The 19673-nt window shown below is 45.0% G+C and overlaps 1 protein-coding gene across 3 annotated transcripts in view; it reads right to left on the bottom strand.

Annotated features, from left to right (window-relative positions):
- The window catches only part of LOC106573506 (nuclear receptor ROR-alpha A), a 270918-nt gene that overhangs the window by 6405 nt on the left and 244840 nt on the right, over positions 1-19673 (bottom strand). For all 3 annotated transcript variants that reach the window (XM_014148624.2, XM_014148625.2, XM_014148628.2), the window contains 8 exons: positions 12711-12796; positions 11149-11290; positions 8816-9211; positions 8089-8210; positions 6389-6521; positions 5321-5428; positions 4224-4334; positions 410-522 (listed from right to left, as the gene is read on the bottom strand). In XM_014148624.2, the coding sequence (XP_014004099.1) occupies positions 410-522; positions 4224-4334; positions 5321-5428; positions 6389-6521; positions 8089-8210; positions 8816-9211; positions 11149-11290; positions 12711-12796 (1211 nt within the window). The remainder of the gene's footprint in view (positions 1-409; positions 523-4223; positions 4335-5320; positions 5429-6388; positions 6522-8088; positions 8211-8815; positions 9212-11148; positions 11291-12710; positions 12797-19673) is intronic.

Genomic DNA, 19673 nt, shown 5'->3' with positions numbered 1-19673 from the left:
GTGTGAGAAAAGAAAAGAGACAGGCTGTTATTTAGATTCACAGTAAGGCGAGGACATGGAGATACGCTAAAGAAAAACATCTCTAAATTCACTTTCACACAGGGGCAAACAGACTGGTAAATATTGATACAGGCACTCAAGCAGAGGAAATCTTGACACTTCTTATGGAGCTTGCATGCCATTGTTACATATCTTCTCATCTCTGCTCAAAAATATGAACTTAGTTTAGCTTGTGTATGCTGCCAACTGTGAAATCTACTGCTTAATTTTCATACAATAATGGATCACTGCATTACTGTAAACAATCTTTTTCACAGTTCAGGAGAGGTTTCGATAATCCAGCTGAGTTCAGGTCTTTATAGTGTCCCTTATAGATGACAGATATAGTTAGAGTGGGTGTGAGGTGTACCTTGGTGAGAATGCCATCCTCTCTGTGGTTCTTCTGCAGGACATGCTGCAGTGCCAGCTGGATCTTCTGCTGGAGTTTCTCCACCTTCACCTTCTCCTGGAGCCAGGACCGGTCTACACAGAGAAGAAGAAACACACTCATTATCAGCACTGCAATGTTTACAGAATCTACAGTGGATGAATACACTGAGTATACCAAACATTAGGAACACCTTCCGAATGGCTCACATCAACACCATTATCCCAGAAACCCTAGACTCACTCCAATTCAAATACCGCCCCAACAGATGATGCAATCTCAATTGCACGCCACACTGCCCTTTTCTACCAGGACAAAAGGAACACCTATGCGAGAATGCTGTTCATTGACTACAGCTCAACATTCCCGCAAAGCTCATCACTAAGCTAAGGACAATGGGACTAAACACCTCCCTCTGCAATTGGATCCTGAACCTCCTGACAGGTCACGCCCAGGTGGTAAGAGTAGGCAACAACACATCTGTCACGCTGATCCTCAACAAGGAGGCCCCTCAGGGGTGCGTGCTTAGTCCCGACCTGTACTCCCTGTTCACCCACGACTGCGTGGCCAAGCACAACCCCAACACCATCATTAAGTTTGCTGACAACACAACGTGGTAGGCCTGATCACCGACAACGATGAGACAGCCTTTAGTGGCTTGCGAATGTATTCACTCCCCTTGGCATTTTTCCTATTTTGTTGCCTTACAACCTGGAATTAAAATGTATTTTTTGGGGGGTTTGTATCATTTGATTTACACAATATGCCTACCACTTTGAAGATGCAAAATCCTTTTTATTGTAAAAAAACAAGAAATAATAAGAAAAAAAAACAGAAGACATGAGCGTGCATAACTATTCGCCCCCCCAAAGTCAATACTTTGTAGAGCCAACTTTTGCAGCAACTACAGCTGCAAGTCTCTTGGGGTATGTCTCTGTAAGCTTGGCCCATCTAGCCATTGGGATTTTTGCCCATTCTTCAAGTCAAAACTGCTCCAGCTCCTTCAAGTTGGATGGGTTCTGCTGGTGTACAGTAATCTTTAAGTCATACCACAAATTCTCAATTGGATTGAGGTCTGGGCTTTGACTAGGCCATTCCAAGACATTTATGTTTCCCCTTAAACCACTCAAATGTTCTTTTAGCAGTATGCTTAGTGTCATTGTCCTGCTGGAAGATGAACCTCCGTCCCAGTCTAAAATCTCTGGACGACTGAAACAGGCTTCCCTCAAGAATTGTCCTGTATTTACCGCCATCCATCATTCCTTCAATTCTGACCAGTTTCCCAGTCCCTGCCGATGAAAAACATCATCACAGCATGATGCTGCCACCACCATGCTTCACTGTGGGAATGGTGTTCTCAGCGTGAAGAGAGGTGTTGGGTTTGCGCCAGACATAGCGTTTTCCTTGATGGCCAAAAAGCTACATTTCTGTCTCATCTGACCAGAGTACTACCTTCTATATGTTTGGGGAGTCTCCCACATGCCTTTGGCAAACACCAAACGTGTTGGCTTATTTTTTTCTTTAAGCATTGGCTTTTTCTGCCACTCTTCCGTAAAGCCCAGCTTTGTGGAGTGTATGGCTTAAAGTGGTCCTATGGACAGATACTCCAATCTCCACTGTGGAGCTTTGCAGCTCCTTCAGGGTTATCTTTGGTCTCTTTGTTGTCTCTCTGATTAATGCCATCCTTGCCTGGTGGGCGGCCCTCACTTGGCAGCTTTGTTGTGGTGCCATATTCTTTCCATTTTTTTAATAATGGATTTAATGGTGCTCCATGGGATGTTCAAAGTTTCTGATATTTTTTTATAACCCAACCCTGATCTGTACTTCTCCACAACTTTATCCCTGACCTGTTTGGAGAGCTCCTTGGTCTTCATGGTGCCGCTTGCTTGGTGGTGCACCTTGCTTAGTGGTGTTGCAGACTCTGGGGCCTTTCAGAACAGGTGTATATATACTGATCATGTGACACTTAAATAAACCCCACCTGTGTGCAATCAAACTAATTTCGTGACTTCTGAAGGTAATTGGTCGCGCCAGATCTTATTTAGGGGCTTCATAGCAAAGGGGGTGAAAACATATGCACGCACCACTTTTCCGTTTTTGTTTTTATTTCTCTTCACCAATTTGGACTATTTTGTGTGTCCATTACATGAAATCCAAATAAAAATCTATTTATATTACAGATAATTTAACAAAATAGGAAAAACGCCAAGGGGGATGAATACTTTTGCAAGGCACTGTATAGGGAGGAGGTCAGAGACCTGGTAGTGTGGTGCCAGGACAACAACCTCTCCCTCAATGTGCTGATCATGGACTACAAGAAAAGGAGGGCCAAACAGGCCCCCATTCACATTGGCGGGGCTGTCGTGGAGTGGGTCGAGAGCTTGAAGTTCCTTGGTGTCCACATCACCAACAAACTATCATGGTCCAAACACACCAAGACTGTGGTGAAGAGGGCACGACAACGCCTATTCCCCCTCAGAAGAATGAAAAGATTTGGCATGGACCCCAGATCATCAAGAAGTTCTACAGCTGCAACTTCGAGAGCATTCTGAGCGGTTGCATCACTGCCTTGTATGGCAACTGCTCGGCATTCGACCGCAAGGCGCTACAGAAGGTAGTGCGTACGGCTCAATACATCACTGGGGCCAACATTCCTGCCATCCAGGACCTCTATATTAGGCGGTGTCAGAGGAAGGCCCCAAAAATTGTCAAAGACTCCAGTCACCCAAGTCATAGACTGTTCTCTCTGCTACTGCATGGCAAGCGGTACCAGAGCGCCAAGTCTAGATCCAAAAGGCTCCTTAACAGCTTCTACCCCCAAGCCATAAGACTGCTGAACAATTAATCAAATGGCCACCCTGACTATTTGCATTGACACTGCCCCCCCTTGTTTTTACACTGCTGCTACTCGCTGTTCATTATCTACTTTACCCCTACCTACATGTACAAATTACCTCAATTACCTCGACTAACCTGTATCCCCGCACATTGACTCGGTACCGGTATTCCCCGTAAATAGCCTTGTTATTGTTATTTTATTGTGTTACTTTTTTTAAACTTTAGTTTATTTAGTAAATATGTATTTTCTTCAAACTGCATTGTTGGTTAAGGGCTTGTAAGTAAGTATTTCATGGTAAGATCTACACCTGTTGTATTCGGCACGTGACAAACAAAATTTGATTTGATTTAATATTGAGTTGCACACACTTTTGGCCTTGTCGGGGCATGGACTCTACAAGGTGTCGAAAGCGTCCTACAGGGATGCGGGCCCATATTGACTCCAATGCTTTCCACAGTTGTGTCAAGTTGGCTGGATGTCTTTTGGGTGGTGAATCCTTCATGATGTACAAGGGAAACTGCGTTGCAGTTCTTGACACAAACCGGTTCGCCTGGCACCTACTACCATACCCCTTTCAAAAGCACTTAAGTCTTTCCCTCTCAATGGCACAATGTTTAAAAATCATTCTTTAACCTGTCTCCTCCCCTTCATCTACACTGATTTAAGTGGATTTAACAAACAATAAGGTAACTTTCACCTGGATTCACCTGGTCAGTCTATGTCATGGAAAGAGCAGGTGTCCTTAATGTTTTGTCAACTCAATGTATGTTGTACTCAGCAACACTCAGTAATCAGTTATACTGATTTCTGACTTCTGTGTCTAATTGAGGGACATGCTGGATGGATGGTGTTCAGTGGAATGCTGTTTGGAGTAGTTTCAGGGCAAGAGGGTCCATAAGAGACCCTGCAGTGTGTATCTGTAAATCTGTCATTTCTTGTACTGCGAACGACACCTACCTGCAGACATCAACACGAATGCGGAGAACAGGGCGATCTCATCCTCAGACAGGTGCATAGAACACAAGTTCTTCCCAAACTCGAAGACGGAGCTGATCAAGTCGTCACAGCCTGCCACAGCAAAGGACACAGACACAGAGACAGACGGTTGGGGATGAGGGTGAGGCAGACCAAAGAGCAAGTCACACTCTTGATCTTTATTGGGAGAGAGGCACACAGGCAGAGAGGGGAGAGGTGCAGTGCACTGACAGCACAGGGGAGCGTCTGAGGCGGAACAAGCAATGCTTTTACTGACTTTTCCCTCCCCGACTAGTCCCATTCTGGCAGTTGGGTGGAATTACGCAACCTGGAATGAGGTCACAAATGAGTCTTTTAGTTAGATCAATTATTAGGGATTGTTGCTCCCCTGTTCCGGCCCCGAGCCTCTCCATTCTGGAGCACTGTCTGTCTGACTGACTGACTGAGGACACTGGAAGGCTTGTTAGGGAAGCCACATTCAAGACACTGAATAGCACAGCACTGTTCCTCTTCAGTCTTGCACACACGCACGAACGTGCATGCACAACGCACACACAGACAGACCGGTTTATGCATTCTCACTATGCTTTCACACTGCTGCTAGGACACATTAATTTCCTCCAAAGGCATTTGGATGCACGGGAGAACGCACTGTAGAGAGTCTTAGTAATGTCATGGCATTCAAAAGCAAATGCTATTTGCTTCCACCTGAGATATTCTATGGCTGACTTTCAATGATGGTTTTGATATAACTCTCCCAAAGGGCATTCAATCTGGCTTTATTTATTGCAGCCTAACAGGAGTTATATGGAGCAGCAGTGATTCACTAAGAACGTTATTCTGCCATATGTATCCACTGGGGAGAGGAGAAAGCCAGGTGAGGCAGGGATGAGTTCTCAGTGTTAGCTTCCTGGCTCTCATTACAACTTTGTCTGTTATAAAGCAATGCAACTTTGTGCAAATAAGTGCTACACACACACACAAGCTCACATTTGCAGACACACTTGCGCACACACACACACACACATGCACACATGCATGCACACACGTGCACAGCATTGGCCACTTGCAGCACTTACCTAATGACTTAAACACATCGGGCCCAGCATACTTTCCATCGAAATAGACTGTGTTGTTTTGAGAGTCGAAGGCACGGCACATTCTCACAAACACAACCTCCAAAGAGCCTGCAGAGGAGACAGAAATACCATAATGCTAAATCTGGGTTCTTCTCTTCCACAGATCCAGTTAGAGTTGCCAGTCAGGCATCACTAGGCCCAACACACCATATGCAATATTTGATCGTTTTTCCTCCTTCATTTGTGTGTTATACCCCCGATTCCTTTTAAACAGAAACCCATGACATAAAAGACTGGAACGAGTAATAACATTAAATTTATATACTGAAAATTGTTACCCCAATAAAAAAAGGATACTGAAACACAATGCTGTACACGACTGTGCAGTGTGGGACTGGATTGGAGGGTAAAAGAGGTGTAATAGAAAACATCACTGCACTTTATGAGATGGAACTGGTTTAAAATGTCACATTAGACAAGAGATCTCTGTCACCATTTCATTATTAATTTTGGCAATGCTAATGCAAATAAAAACCCAGGGAAAACTGAGATAAATACCCATGGGAGGCGGATGGGTTTGTTTATTTCTTTGTGTACGTATGTGTGTGTGTTTTTGTGTGTGTGCATTGAGAAGCGATTAGTTTGGGCAGATATCATCAACGGCAGAGCAGAGAGAGGAGGCAGCCTTCATGATAGCTAGTGTCTCAGCTCAGCAACACTGTAGTCCCTTTAATGCCTATAAACCTGAATACTGTTATTCTGTAATGAGCAGAGAGACAGAGACATAGAGGGACAGAGACACAAGGAAAGAGACACAGATAAGCTGTGGAACAGAGGGACAGAGGAACAGAGGGACAGAGGAACAGAGGGACAGAGGAACAGAGGGACAGAGGAACAGAGGGAGAAAGCAGGCAGGGTGGAGCCTCCTGGCTCTGTGACACACACAGTCAGTATGTGAGGGAGGCTTTGTATAGTCAGGTCAGCTATGCCCTTGTGACAACGCCTGAGGGGGGTGGAGGGGGATGTGGGAGAGAGACGGCAGTGGGCCGTGTTGACGGGCTGTCATACCTGCTTTCAGAAGCACTATCTGATCGTTCTGACACAGCTCCATGAAGCCGTCGATGCGCTTGGCAAACTCCACCACGTACTGGATGGCCTCTGTGATTTTGATAGCACACAGCTGCCACATGACCTCCCGGGGCTATGGGGAAACGAGAGAGAAAAGGCTTATCTGGTGTAGAAAAGGATGGGATGGAATTAGCTAGTTGGGTCGTTCCACGAAATGACTCCCTTTTGGGTAGTGTAACTTGAAGAGCACATGTTTAACGTAATAAAAAAAACATGTTGTTTTCCCATCTTAAGAGGTTAAATATTATTTTTTTACTATAGTTAGTGCCTATTGAGTGTCAAATAAAGGGGAATGGAAGCTTGTTGTGTGCAACAGGGAGGTGCAATTGAACACTTCAAAAAATATTTTCAATTGTTAAAACATTTCTAGCCTGTCTATCTATGGGTAACAGGTTTGACGTGTTCTTTTTTCCTTTTTTTCTTTTAACCTTTATTTAACTAGGATAGTCAATTCTTATTTACAATGATGGCCTACCGGGGAACAGTGGGTTAACTGCCTTGTTATGCTCGAACCGCTCAGTTTTCCACCACAAAACACCAGAAAATGTAAAAAAAGAATAGAACCAGCTTACCTGCTTTTACACTATGATTTGACTATCAGATCTTCAATGTTTATTTTGAACAAAAATACTGTATTTAAAAAGGAATAGTTGTACAAGAGTTCAGTTCAAATACTGTAACAGGGTTGACCTTAAAATGAGGGACCGATTTTTTGCACCTTTAAAATGTATCACTAATCGCATGAAATAAATCATCTTCAGAAAGGACTTTGTCAAACCAACAAAATACAATGATGGTGAAAACGTGGAGAAATGTTTGGGATAAGTGGGTTAAAATCTTCCTAGAAGTCACAGAGGGAAATGTCAAAATGCTGAATTTTGGCATTTAGCAAGTCTTTATTCATATGAAAAACCTGATTTATTGAATTTTCCATATGGTCTATATTAAAGGGCACTTTGTTTAATATAACGGGCATTTAAAATTCAATATGAGTGCACGATTTCTACTTAATATACCTATATATACACTGAGTGTACAAAACATTAAGAACACCTTCCTAATATTGAGCTGCATCCCCCTCTATGGTGTCGAAAGCATTACACAGGGATGCTGGCCCATGTTGACTCCGATGCTTTCCACAATTGTGTGGTTGGCTGGATGTCCTTGGTGGATCATTCTTGATACACACAGGAAATTGATGAGTGTGAAAAACCCAGCAGCTTTGCAGTTCTTGACACAAACCGGTGTGCCTGGCCCCTCCTACCATACCCAGTTCAAAATAACTTAAATCTTTTGTCTTGCCCATTCACCCTCTGAATGGCACACATACACAATCCATGTCTCAATTGTCTCAAGGCTTAAAAGTATTATTTAACCTGTCTCCTCCCCTTAATCTACATTAAATAAAGTGGATTTAACAGTTGACATCAATAAGGGATCATAGCTTTCACCTGGATTCACCTGGTCAGTCTATGTCATGGAAAGAGCACGTGTTCCTAATGTTTTGTATACTCAAAGGGATGCAAAAGGGACTCATTTTGTGGAACGACCCAGGAGTTGTGTTGTATTGTGTTGGCAGAACAGTGAGTACTGGTAATATGGTCGTGATACTGGTGATGGAAGATGGAAGTTTACCATACCTTGGTCTGGTAGCTCTCCATCTCCTCCTGCAGGAAGGCCTGCCAGGTCATCTGCTGCAGCTCCTCTCTCAGGTACTGACACGTCTCCATGTGGGACTTGGAGATGTTCTGGGCCAGGTGCTCTGCAACACAACCACGTAGCACAGCACAGCACATCAGAACAGTGTCAGACCTGAATGCTGCTCACAGGGAATGGGAAGACCTCACAGATGAACTACGCCACAGAAAAATACAATTTATTTACTGAGCTTTCAACTAGGAGGAGAGTGTGGGCTTTTTTTGACTGGGAAGAGGCTTGTTGACATTTCCTTTTACTGCCTCCAGGAAGCTCCCAGCTGAAGCTTCAGCCAAACCCAATCTAGCTGTGACCCAAACAGAGGGGGAGGAGGGGCAGTCAGCCGCACAATATTACTCATTGAAACAAAGGTCACATTTGCTCAGAGAGAAATATTGAGTATAAAAATGTAAATGGTTTTGAAAACACATCTGTTAAAAGGAGTTCCAAGGCACAGGGGAGCCTAAAAAAATGATTTCCCCAGATGAGTGCCCTGCTGGATCCTGATTGGCCCTAATTAATGGAAACTAATTACAAAAAAGAGGCTATTTTAATGAGTGTTGGAGATGAGTCTCCAACCTCCTGCTATTTTAAGAAACCTTTGTGTCGTTTGCCCCACGGTTGAGTTGTTCTCCCCCCTCCTCCCCCCTCCTGTCTCCCCCTGCTCCTCACCTAGCTCAGCCATGGACACGGTGGGGGATGTCTCTCCGTTGGTAAAAGAGCAGTAGGGGAAGAAGCCTGAGCCGGGGGCGAAGTCGCAGATGGGCTCAGGCTTGATGCCATTGATGTCCAGGCCGGACTGGTCAGGGGAGGGCTGGATGTCCAGGTAGAAGCTGCTGACTGCTGAGTCGGGCTTGCTGCCGTCGGGGGTGTGGCTGTCCATATAGCCACTGAGGTCATCGTGGAGCTCTGTGAGGCCATTGGCCGAGAGGCCGTAGGTAGGCGTGAGTGGCTCTGCCTCGCCGGGCTGCTGCTGGTGGTCACGCTGCGCCTGCTGCAGCCGGTGTTTCTGCACCTCCGCATACAGGCTGTCCCGCTGTTTCTTCGACATGCGCCCAAACTTTACCGCTGTAGGGAGAGAAAGAGGGAGAGAGCAGACACTCCTTTACTACTGACACTGACATAACACTGGCCTGTGTCTCAAGTTTAGCCTGTCTATAACAGGTAAGGAGATGTATGTGTTTCAGGGGGTATTAGCGAAACCTTAAACACTAACATCTTTATTGCATAAAAACTCCAACTACACCAAGGGAGTAACCTACAGTAAGCCCAAATTAGTCACAGCTTACGGGCCAACTCATACCCACTTCAGACAGAAGATTTCTGTGGTATATCTGTAAAAAATATAAGGCAATGTATATATGAACCCCTTTAAAACAGACCCTTATTTACAATTTTCTTGCAGGTATACACTTTTCATACATATCAGTGGGTAACTAGCAAATTGGGAGGGGTGGGGGGTGTTCAAATCAAATCAAATGTTATTGGTCACATACACATGGTTGTGCTTCTAGTTCCGACAGTGTAGCAATATCTAACAAGTAACATTAACAATTCCACAACAAATACCTAATACACACAAATCTAAGTAAAGGAATAAGAATATATGAATATAAATATATGGATGAGCAATGTCAGAGCGGCATAGGCTAAGATGCAATAGATAGTATAGAATACAATAATACATATGAGATGAGTAATACAGGATATGTAAACATTATTAAAGTGACATTATTAAATTGACTAGTGTTACATTTATTAAAGTGGCGAATGATTTCAAGTCTGTACTGTATGTACTGTAGGCAGCAGCATCTCTCTGCTAGTGATGTTAAACCATTGGGGGTGTTTTGCATTTCAAATTAGAGAGGTGTTAAACAATGGACGTGTTAATTCATTTACTGGGAAAAAAAGCTGATTACTATTCACACAGACCTGATACCTGTATTTTGGTTACACGATTGAGAAAATGGAGGAATCATGATTAGGTCTTTAGGTGGCTTTAATTGACCATGTTTTTTACCCCTACTCCTTACAGGTATACCAAAAAGCTGACAGAAAAAGCACGCATGGTAAAATAATGAGATCTTGGTTTGTGTATGACAGGGATATCAGATACAAGACAGGTTTTGTGTTTCACGGAGTCCTGCAGACTAAACAGAGCTGGACATGAGAGTGAGCCCCCCCTCTCAGACAGTGTTCTGGGGACTGGCAGAGTGTCAGATGACCCATGTGTGTGTGGACAGAGTGGAAGTGAGCGGAGCAGAGGGGAGTGCGGTGCTGAGTGAAGGATGGAGTAACCTTGGCCTGTCCTGATAGCATGTCTGTGGTCTGTGGTGTCTTTTGCTGCCAACTTACCCCACGGCCATGCCAGTTACTAGTGGAATGTACACAGTCAATGACGTCTGTCTTGACCAGAGTTTCCCAGACTCTGTCCTGGGCCCCCCTGGTTACACATTTAGATTTTTGCCCATTGCATACACAGCTGATTCAAATAATCAAAACTAGAATATGAGCTGGTTATTTGAATCAGCTGTGTAGTGCTAGAGCAAAAAAATAAAAAACGTGCACCCAGTTTGGGAAACCCTGGTCTAGACCATAATTCTCTACTCTGACCCCCATCCTCCCCCATAGACACTCACCTGTGTGTTCCCATTCCCCCGCCTCACCTGCACCAGTCCAGCACTAATGACACCTCCTAACAACCCCTCTATTCATCAGACCTACTTTCTGTCACACCTGCCAACTTACCCCCACGGCCACGCCAATTACTAGTGGAACATACACAGGCAGCTATGTCAATGACGTTTGTCTAGACTACCATTTCCTACTCTAATCACATTAAGAGTGGTGTCCTTTATGATATAACAATCTGTTACATCTATCGGTAATTCAGTCAGAGCATATTCCAGTTGTTCTACTTGTCTATAATGTTCTATTCACTTTCATAGGTTGTCCTGCCTTAGAAGCATGTCTGTCCCCTCCTGTCGAGTAGACGCTGTACGTACCGTCCCGTGACATGCCCACTGCCAGACACTTCTGCAGCCGGCAGTGCTGGCAGCGGTTGCGGCTGGTGCGGTCAATCAGGCAGTTCTTCTGACGGGGGCATGAGTAGGCCGCATTGCTCTGTTGACTCCTCCTGAAGAAGCCCTAAGACCGGAGAGAGGGAGGGGGTGACCGCACTGATTATAATATCAACCACAGTGGCCCTGCTGTATCCAATGACTGATTGGCTTTTATTCCTGTAAACATAAAAGGATCTTGTGTTTCACTGGGTACTTATTGAGAGTGATGGAGCCGACAATATGCATCACTATGGAGGGTACTGTCGTTAAAATAAACGTACAAGAATACTGCCATGCCATTGCTTTGCAGGCTATTGTGTTCTAGTGTCAGTTGTATAAAGCGCCATGTTGTTTTATTGAAGGGGTGGTGTGTTTTAACAATGTGTACTGCAGGGGGTGGTGTGTTTGGCTATGATCGTAATGGTAGGCAGTATCTTTCTATAGTCTGGGTTATTAGTGTTGATTAACAGGGCTCCAACATGTGCGGCGCTAAAGGATGGCACACAGGATGGCACACGCACCCCGATTGGATTCCTCATCCTTTGACTTAATGAATTGATTCCGGCACATCATTAACATGCCTCACTCCACTGCTCCATACACATATGTCTTAATTAGCTGCTCATTGGCTGTTTAATTACAAGAAAACAGCTGACAGCTGCCAAGTTGCTTCATAATGGCAGCCATTACGGGAGCCTGGCTAGAACTGCTAGTGACAAGCAGCACTCTTTAATAATGCTGTGATTTATGGTCCAAACTCTTGTACTCGCACATATCATTAAATGCCTCTCTGCCTGGAGTAATTAGCAATCATTAAAGATACATTTCAGCAGCTTATTCTTCAGCGTTTTGTTTCTCCCGGCAGCTAGCTCCTGTCTGAGGGAGAGAGAGAGAGAGAGAGAGAGAGAGAGAGAGAGAGAGAGAGAGAGAGGCGCTCTGAGGAGCAGCTGAAAGAGCCCCTGTCTCTCTGTAACACAGGAGGAAAACAGCAAAGGTGCTGCTGCCTGTCAGAGGAATACTAATGACTCGCCTGGTGACAAGCACAGGATCAAGAATACACTAGAAGCACAAAATACATTCCCCTCAACGTGAATGCCTGGTGTATTTGAAACAGTACAAAAGCTAGCTTCAATAAAAGCGGCATACAGCCAACAATCCGTTATAATTCAAAGAACTTCTTCTTTTGATGATTTTATTTCAAGAAAAACAAGCTGCAGCAGAAGGAGAAACACTGAAGCAGCATGTCCCTGGGAAGGGAGGCAGTACAAGGCAGAGGAGTCACTTTGTCCTGCTAATAGTGAGGCTCTGTGATGTCCTCTGTGTGGCTTGACCATTTTAATGACGATGCTCTCTGTGTGTTTACATTTTATAGTCTCTCGCAAGATTGTTTAAAAAGTTAGACAACATGTTCAAAAGGTATTTATTTGTAAGTTTCTCCACTTTTTCTGCTTCCTGTCTCTCTCCTTTCCCCCTAACACCCACATGTTCGTTCTCTGGGAGCTTACCTTACAGCCTTCACATGTTATCACACCGTAATGGATGCCTGATGATTTGTCTCCACAGATCTTGCAGGGAATTATTTCGATTTGAGCTGGAGAGAAAAAAATATATATCAACATTTTGCTGTCACAAGTTACAGAACAACACCTTTACCTTGGATGCATGCTGATACATGAAAGAGCACTGTGCTTCAAAAATATCTCATCCATTTGCTTTGAATCCTCACTTCTACACAACACAACGAGTCGTGCATGAAGGAGGCCATTTTAAGTCTTCACTGAGCCACGTGCCAACCACTGTAAACAAAGTGTCAATTTATATTGCAGGCACAAATTACATAAGGAAAAGTCACAGCGACCCACAAACCCCATTCCACTACACAGTGGTAATCCTAGCCCTACTGAATGACAGACTATTATTCTCCAGTGGAAAACATGACTTCAAAACCCGCCAAACCCAAGCAGTAATCCCAGATTAAATTCAGTATGGCCACAAAAATGATAACATTCCTATTGGGCTGGTGAGTAGCTATATGAGGCCCAGAGAGGTGGTTGGAAGGGAAGGGGATGGAGTCTGTTGGTTGAAACAGTAGTAAAGTGAAGTAGAGTTCAGGGGGGTGACAGTGTTCCACTGCTGACAGGCCTGTGTGTGATTTAGCGGGCACAGAGGACACAGGCATGTGGGGGCAGGTCTCATCCATCCCGGTTTCCTGTAAAGGAGCAGAGCAGCACGCCACAGGGCAGCAGGACACAGAGAGGCAGCTGAGACACAGAACACCCAGCCTGTGCTACAGCTCTCATGCTTTATCACTGCGGGCTCTGACGCCACGTCTCTCTCTGGCTCGACACTAGATCTGTATCTATAATGCCAGCATCTCAGGCTGCCACCGCTACAGCACTCCGTAGCACCAGACAAACTAAGCTATCTGATCTACACGGAGGAAAGATTACAGTTGGATTCCTGCTCTATAGTGGCTCCCTCCAACTGCACAGATAGCCAATCAAAGCACAGAGCACTATCAAACCGCCTACTCTTACTTGTGCTGAAAATGTATCATTTTACTCTTCATGAACCATTCCAACCAGTGCGCGCTATGACAAAGTAGTCTCTCCACTAGCTTTAAACACCAGGCCTAGTCCTCTTCTAGAGCGGTCTGTCTTTCAGGCCAGGGTAGACTGGAGCTCTGTATTACCTTCACATCCAATCCCTTCAAATGAATTTGATCACATCAAATGGGCCTTCACTGAGGCTCCATCCAGAGGACTCAGAGGTCCATTTCATCAGCTGCCTGGGAGCGTCTGTTGTGTCATGTGGATAATGTCAGTGTCCCTGAGGCATGCCCAGGGGATGGCCGCTGATCCACTAACCCTGTACCACTTTACACACACAGTCCCTCCATTCAGGAATCTCTGTTAGCCTGCTCTCTTATCACTGGTAGAGTCAACCAGACCTCGCCCCTAGAAGCAGAATTAGCCTACATTTCAGTCAAATGAACAAAAAGAGCAGTGGCACACGCACTAGTCAGTTCTCATATGGAAAACACCTAGATGGCTGTGTATCCTGCGGTACAATGGGGGCTAATGCACCTAGTCTGCCTAGATTAGAGGGAAAACGAACCAGGAGCCAGGTTTTGACAGGCTCGCTGAGAGGGTTACTTTATAATTAATCATTATGAATTTCTGCATTGTGTCGAGTCGGTTGTTGTTTTGGTTATCTCTGTATGAACACTGGCATTATGGGCAGTGCACTCCATTGTTTGTTTTTGTGTTCTCCCTGCATGAGCATTTGAGGTGCAGTGTGTTGCGAATTTTCAGCCTCATTACTTACATAATAAGTGAAGCGTGCAGTAATTAAAGGCCCAATGCAGCCATTTTTATATCAATACCAAATCATTCCTGGGCAACAAGCAAAAAACTATTTCTCAAGGAAGAATTTTGCTAGGACTGTCTGGGAGTGGTTTAAGTGGGGAGGGGAAAACTTAAAACAAACGGTTATTGGCAGATTGGTTTGGAACTATCTTTGTTATTGGTCTATTAATTAATTTACCGCTTGGTGATGTCACCAGGCAAGACGCCAATGAAAACAGGCTTTTTAGAAGGTCCAGTGTAGATAGTTGCTGGTTGAAAATACAATCAGAAAATAACACTGATCACATTTTTTCACACTTTTACAGACTTAGTTTCATTAGCTGTTGTACAATATGATACAAAACACAGTAAAACAGTATCTTGACTACAATGGGCCTTTAAAACTTGCTGGGGTGGTGGTGGAGAAACAGGGCTGTGATGACGGGCCCTGGCCATTGGGTGGCAGTGCAGGGCTGTCACTATGACTGTGTCTATAGCTGCCTCCTCTCCACTGAGGCCAGTTCCCAGCTCTCAGCTCCCAGCCCCCTCTCTTGCCCACAGGCTCCAGGCTCTGAGCTCCTCCAGGCTTAGGCTGCTGCTCGTTTCCCCTAACCCCCCCCCAGCTGCGAGAAGAAGCAGGGCTGGATGCTCGCTCAGGCCTGACAGAGACTGTGCCACATCAGGTGAAGGCAGAGGGAGTGGAAACGGCGGTGCGCTGGGCTAGGCTGGGCACACACACAGATGAGGATAGCTCACAAAGCCCTATCTACAGCAGCAAGGACCTGAGTGCACAAAGCCTCACCAGCTAACACCCTCTACTCCACTACTACACAAACCTCTGAATGCTCGGTGCACTCAACAGTAAAAAAGGGTTTGTCTCCAGTCTGACTAGGAGAGGCTTTGTGGTTTACTATGTAAAAAAAGAACCCAATCTAAATCTACGGTCATTTTAACGGTGAAATAAGCATTTTTCTGGTAGAGATAAATGAAGAATAAATACAGAACAATGACATCAAATAAGCCATTAAGTCACCTACGCCATCAGTTCAAGTCAATATTTGGGTATAACTGAGCAAGCTGCCCTGATGAATGGCTTATCCTGGGGCTCCCAGTCAGACTACACTTCAAATAGTGTGAGTGGTTTAAAATGAATTCCCGCAGGGGGCGATGGTCAAACAGAAAGGCACTGTGCCTAAGTACTTCAGATCTGGGAGTCAATATCTATTGACACGAGCTGTGGTGTTAACTGCCTCTCCGTGTGAGGCAGGCAGCTGCTGGCTCTGTGTCTGGGCTTGACCAGCGCTGCTCACTGCTGCTGAACCCATTAACCGTGCCTGCCTGCCTGTCTCCCTGCCTGCCTGTCTCCCTCCCTGCCTGTCTGCCTGCCTGTCTGTCTTCCTGGCTGCCTGTCTTCCTGCCTGCCTATCTCCCCTGTCTCCCTGCCTGCCTGCCATGTTCCCTCGCTGCCTCTGCCTGCCTCTCTGCCTGCCTCTCTGCCTGCCTCTCTGCCTGCCTCTCTGCCTGCCTCTCTGCCTGCCTCTCTGCCTGCCTCTCTGCCTGCCTCTCTGCCTGCCTGCCAGGCAGCCCTGCTGCCTGCTTAGGACATCAAAGCCAGGCACAGTGAGACGGTCAGTCATGCTAAAGCCCATCTCAGCAGCCTCCCATTACTCACAACACTGTGAGATGGCCTCCACACACAGGCCACATCAAAGAGAAGGGGGACCTGCTGAGGCACACAGATAATGTACTGTGAATCCTACCGCAGCATTCACGCCGTCACAAAATACCCATCCACAGAAAGAATGAAAAAGGTAATGACCAAGATCCTCGGTGGAGGATAAAACCCTGGTGTGGCTGGCTTTGGATTTCACAATGGATAGAGCATGGTGAGAGGACTGCCTAGCCTCAGCCTCATGTGGTATTGAAGTCCAGCTCCTCATAGGGCACAGCTTGTTAGAGGGGCTCTGTCCGTGTTCGTCGCTGTGCAGTTCAAGGACACTGATTCACATCACATAAAGGCCCTTTGGAGACTGAGGATGACATGTCACTCAGAGCACATGTACAATTGAAGCCCCCTCTGTGTCCCCCTCTGCCCTTCAATGTGTACCAAACAGCCCTGAGATCAAAGCCCACATGAAGAGAACACTGCACTTATTAAAGCCCAGCAAATGAACAGAAAATCGTTTACAAAAAGAAAACAAAGGTTTTGCCTTACCCATGCTAACTGCTCCCCGGGACTCTGTCATAGCGTACTGCGTTCTGTAACTAGCGCTTTAGTGCTGACATAAGCACCACAAAGACAGTTGTTGTCAGAGTGAGCATTTTCCCCTGCGCCTCTCAAATATGCTATAGCTTCATTTGTACCTGGAGAGCATAATTTAGGAGCGAGGAAAAGTGTGGTGTTGACTAAATATATTGAAGATATATCAATTATTAAAGGTTGATCCTTTAATGGTGAATATTGGATGTGAATTCTTAATGCTACATTGCAACTCATTGGAGACGAGGTTTTTCTTTTCAGAATGGGATTATTCATATCCCCCAGATCTCATTCTAGCAAGGCATTTTTTGTTTTCAGAACAAAAAAACGATATTCTGTAAAAATTGAATAGCGCAGGAATGTGCAGAGCAGTGCAAATATTGACATGCAAATCACTACAGCGGCTCTATCTCCTAGTTATTCCCACTGCAAGCTCAGATTTTCCTCAACCACTGGACTACTGTACTGACATTACCTTCAGAAGATTAGGGGGATCCCTTACATTACAGTCACAAACTGACGCTGACAGCTGTTAGATCATTGGATTACTACACTTACTACACGTAGAGTAATAAAATATATACCATATCTCTGAGTGATGGAAGACCTCGTAGAGTAAGGAGTACTGTCTTCATCTGCCGTTTCATTGGACACAACATCTGTGGTGTGTATTCTAACATTGATATTCTAACATTACTAAATTGATAATTCATTTGAAGTGTATATGTGTGGTACATGTAAGAGCCTCTTACCAAGAGGCAGAAAATGTAAGACTGCAGCAATAGTGATGGGAATGTTGGGGGTGTGAGTGTGTGTTGACAGCTGTCAGTGACCAAATGACGCAAGCCAGTGGGCTCATATTGGAGATTATGTAAGTGATTGGACAGCGATTCTGGGCCTTTGTACAGAGCAGCATTATGGGCAGATTAACAATGGCTCTCCATTCCAACAAAGAGGGACAAAACAGTTTAATCAAATTCTCTACTAAACATTTCACAACACAACAACAACAAGGCAAATGTTGAAAACGAACACATGACTACACACAGGGCTACAATACAGGAATCCGTTAGTATAATCTCTTACTAGATACAGTTCACACAGGAAAAATACCATTCGTATGGTCAGTGGACTAGCTGACAAGTGCTCAGCAAGCAACATTTTTATACAATCGTTTCCCCCCATTTTGACTGCTAGATTAATTTCCCCCTTTGCCAGTGGAGATCAGCTGTAGTTTGATTAACATAGTCTATGCTAAATTGAAACCCATGATAGTCAGACAGACAGCATAACAACAGCTAGAATCAGATCCTGCCTCTATTCATCTGCCAAGGCGCTGCTGTCATGTTGCAGTCTAACAGAACAGAATGAGCGCTTTTTTTTATTCCCAATTGCACAGCAGAAGAAAGGTTATTTGAATGTCAGTGGCAAAGGACAGCAGTGGTACAGAGCACAGACAGAATAGTATAAATGTGTTATTTGTTTGGGGATTTGGCTTATTACTATGAGGCTGTCCTCATGACATTTCTACTCCAGTGCAGCTCAGAGATACCACACTCAGATATTCACCTGCAAAGGAAAATCCTGTATCATCATTTTAAACCGCCTCCGTCCATTCAACAGACAAACCAGCTGAAGTCATCAACAATGTTTATACCATGAGGACTAGAACAGAGAAAAACATAATTGATACATTTTTGATGTCTCTATGCTTATTCCTCTTTATCAACTGCCAGCCTAAGCTATGATCCCCCATCACTCGAGACCAGCAGCCATATTTGAAGCGATATTCTAGTTTTGGTGGTTCAGTGGAACAGCTCTGAGCTTCCCTATTATTCCTGCATAGCACTGCAAACAGAAATGAATTTGCTAAAACCCAGGTCTGGACGATAGCCCTGGGCTGCTTTTGGGATGAACTCATGCGTGTGTCTCTGTGTTTGTTTGTGTGTGAGGCCATTCATATTTCAACACTGCCAAACTTGAGATGCCTGTACAACACAGCACCATTTTTCTGCCTCTGTTTTTACTTGACTGCCTTATTGAAATGCATTCTGACACCCTCAATGCAGGGAGCAGGAGAAAGGAAGAGTCATTTGGTCTCATTTATGTGTTGTTATGGCAAAAATGTACGAGCTTCCTGGCTGGGAGTCTGTGTGTTGCACTCTTGGGGAAACAACAAAAGGGTTTACAGAGAAGATGAGCCCACGAAGGGGAGCATGTGTGGCTCCCCCCTCCTCTTTTCAGTGACAGGTGAAGGAAGCTGTGCCCTGGTACGCCTCTGTCTGTCACTGTGTATCTGGGTCCCAGTCCCAGAGGAGGACATGGACAGGAGGGAGAGAGAGGCACACTGCATGCTCAGCTCTGATGCCACAACACAGTCAATCTGGAGAGTGCTGCACTCACTTATGCATTTATTCTGATTCTGCCTGCTCTGCTCCTTATCCCAGTTAGTCATAGTTAGGTGAGCGGCAAACATCCAACATTTAAATGGAATGAAATGGAATTCAATTAATTGTTTACATGCTCTTATAACACACTACATGTACTTAAAATCATCTGATCTAACACCGATTGTAAAGTTTTGTTGTTGTTCTTTCTTGGCAGATACACACTGAAGCATGGCACCGGACTTGAGCAGAACTCAAAATCACTGAGGCTGAAATCACAGAGGACCAGCTGATTGACTGCTTCAGGAGCCGTCGGTTCGGAAGCTGTTTAAATTCAGAGCTATGGAGGGGGGACGTCTCCTCTCCTATGTCTGAACCTTTGCTGGCCACTTTAGCTGAGAAGACTGTGGTTAAAGGCTTGATTGAGACTTGTCATTGGCAAAGTGCCTTAGACCCTTTTTAGACTAGAGGGCA

This window comes from Salmo salar, chromosome ssa16, assembly GCF_905237065.1.
Source record: "Salmo salar chromosome ssa16, Ssal_v3.1, whole genome shotgun sequence".
In the NCBI taxonomy this organism is placed as follows: Eukaryota; Metazoa; Chordata; class Actinopteri; order Salmoniformes; family Salmonidae; genus Salmo; species Salmo salar.
This window is presented reverse-complemented; position numbering and strand designations above follow the sequence as displayed.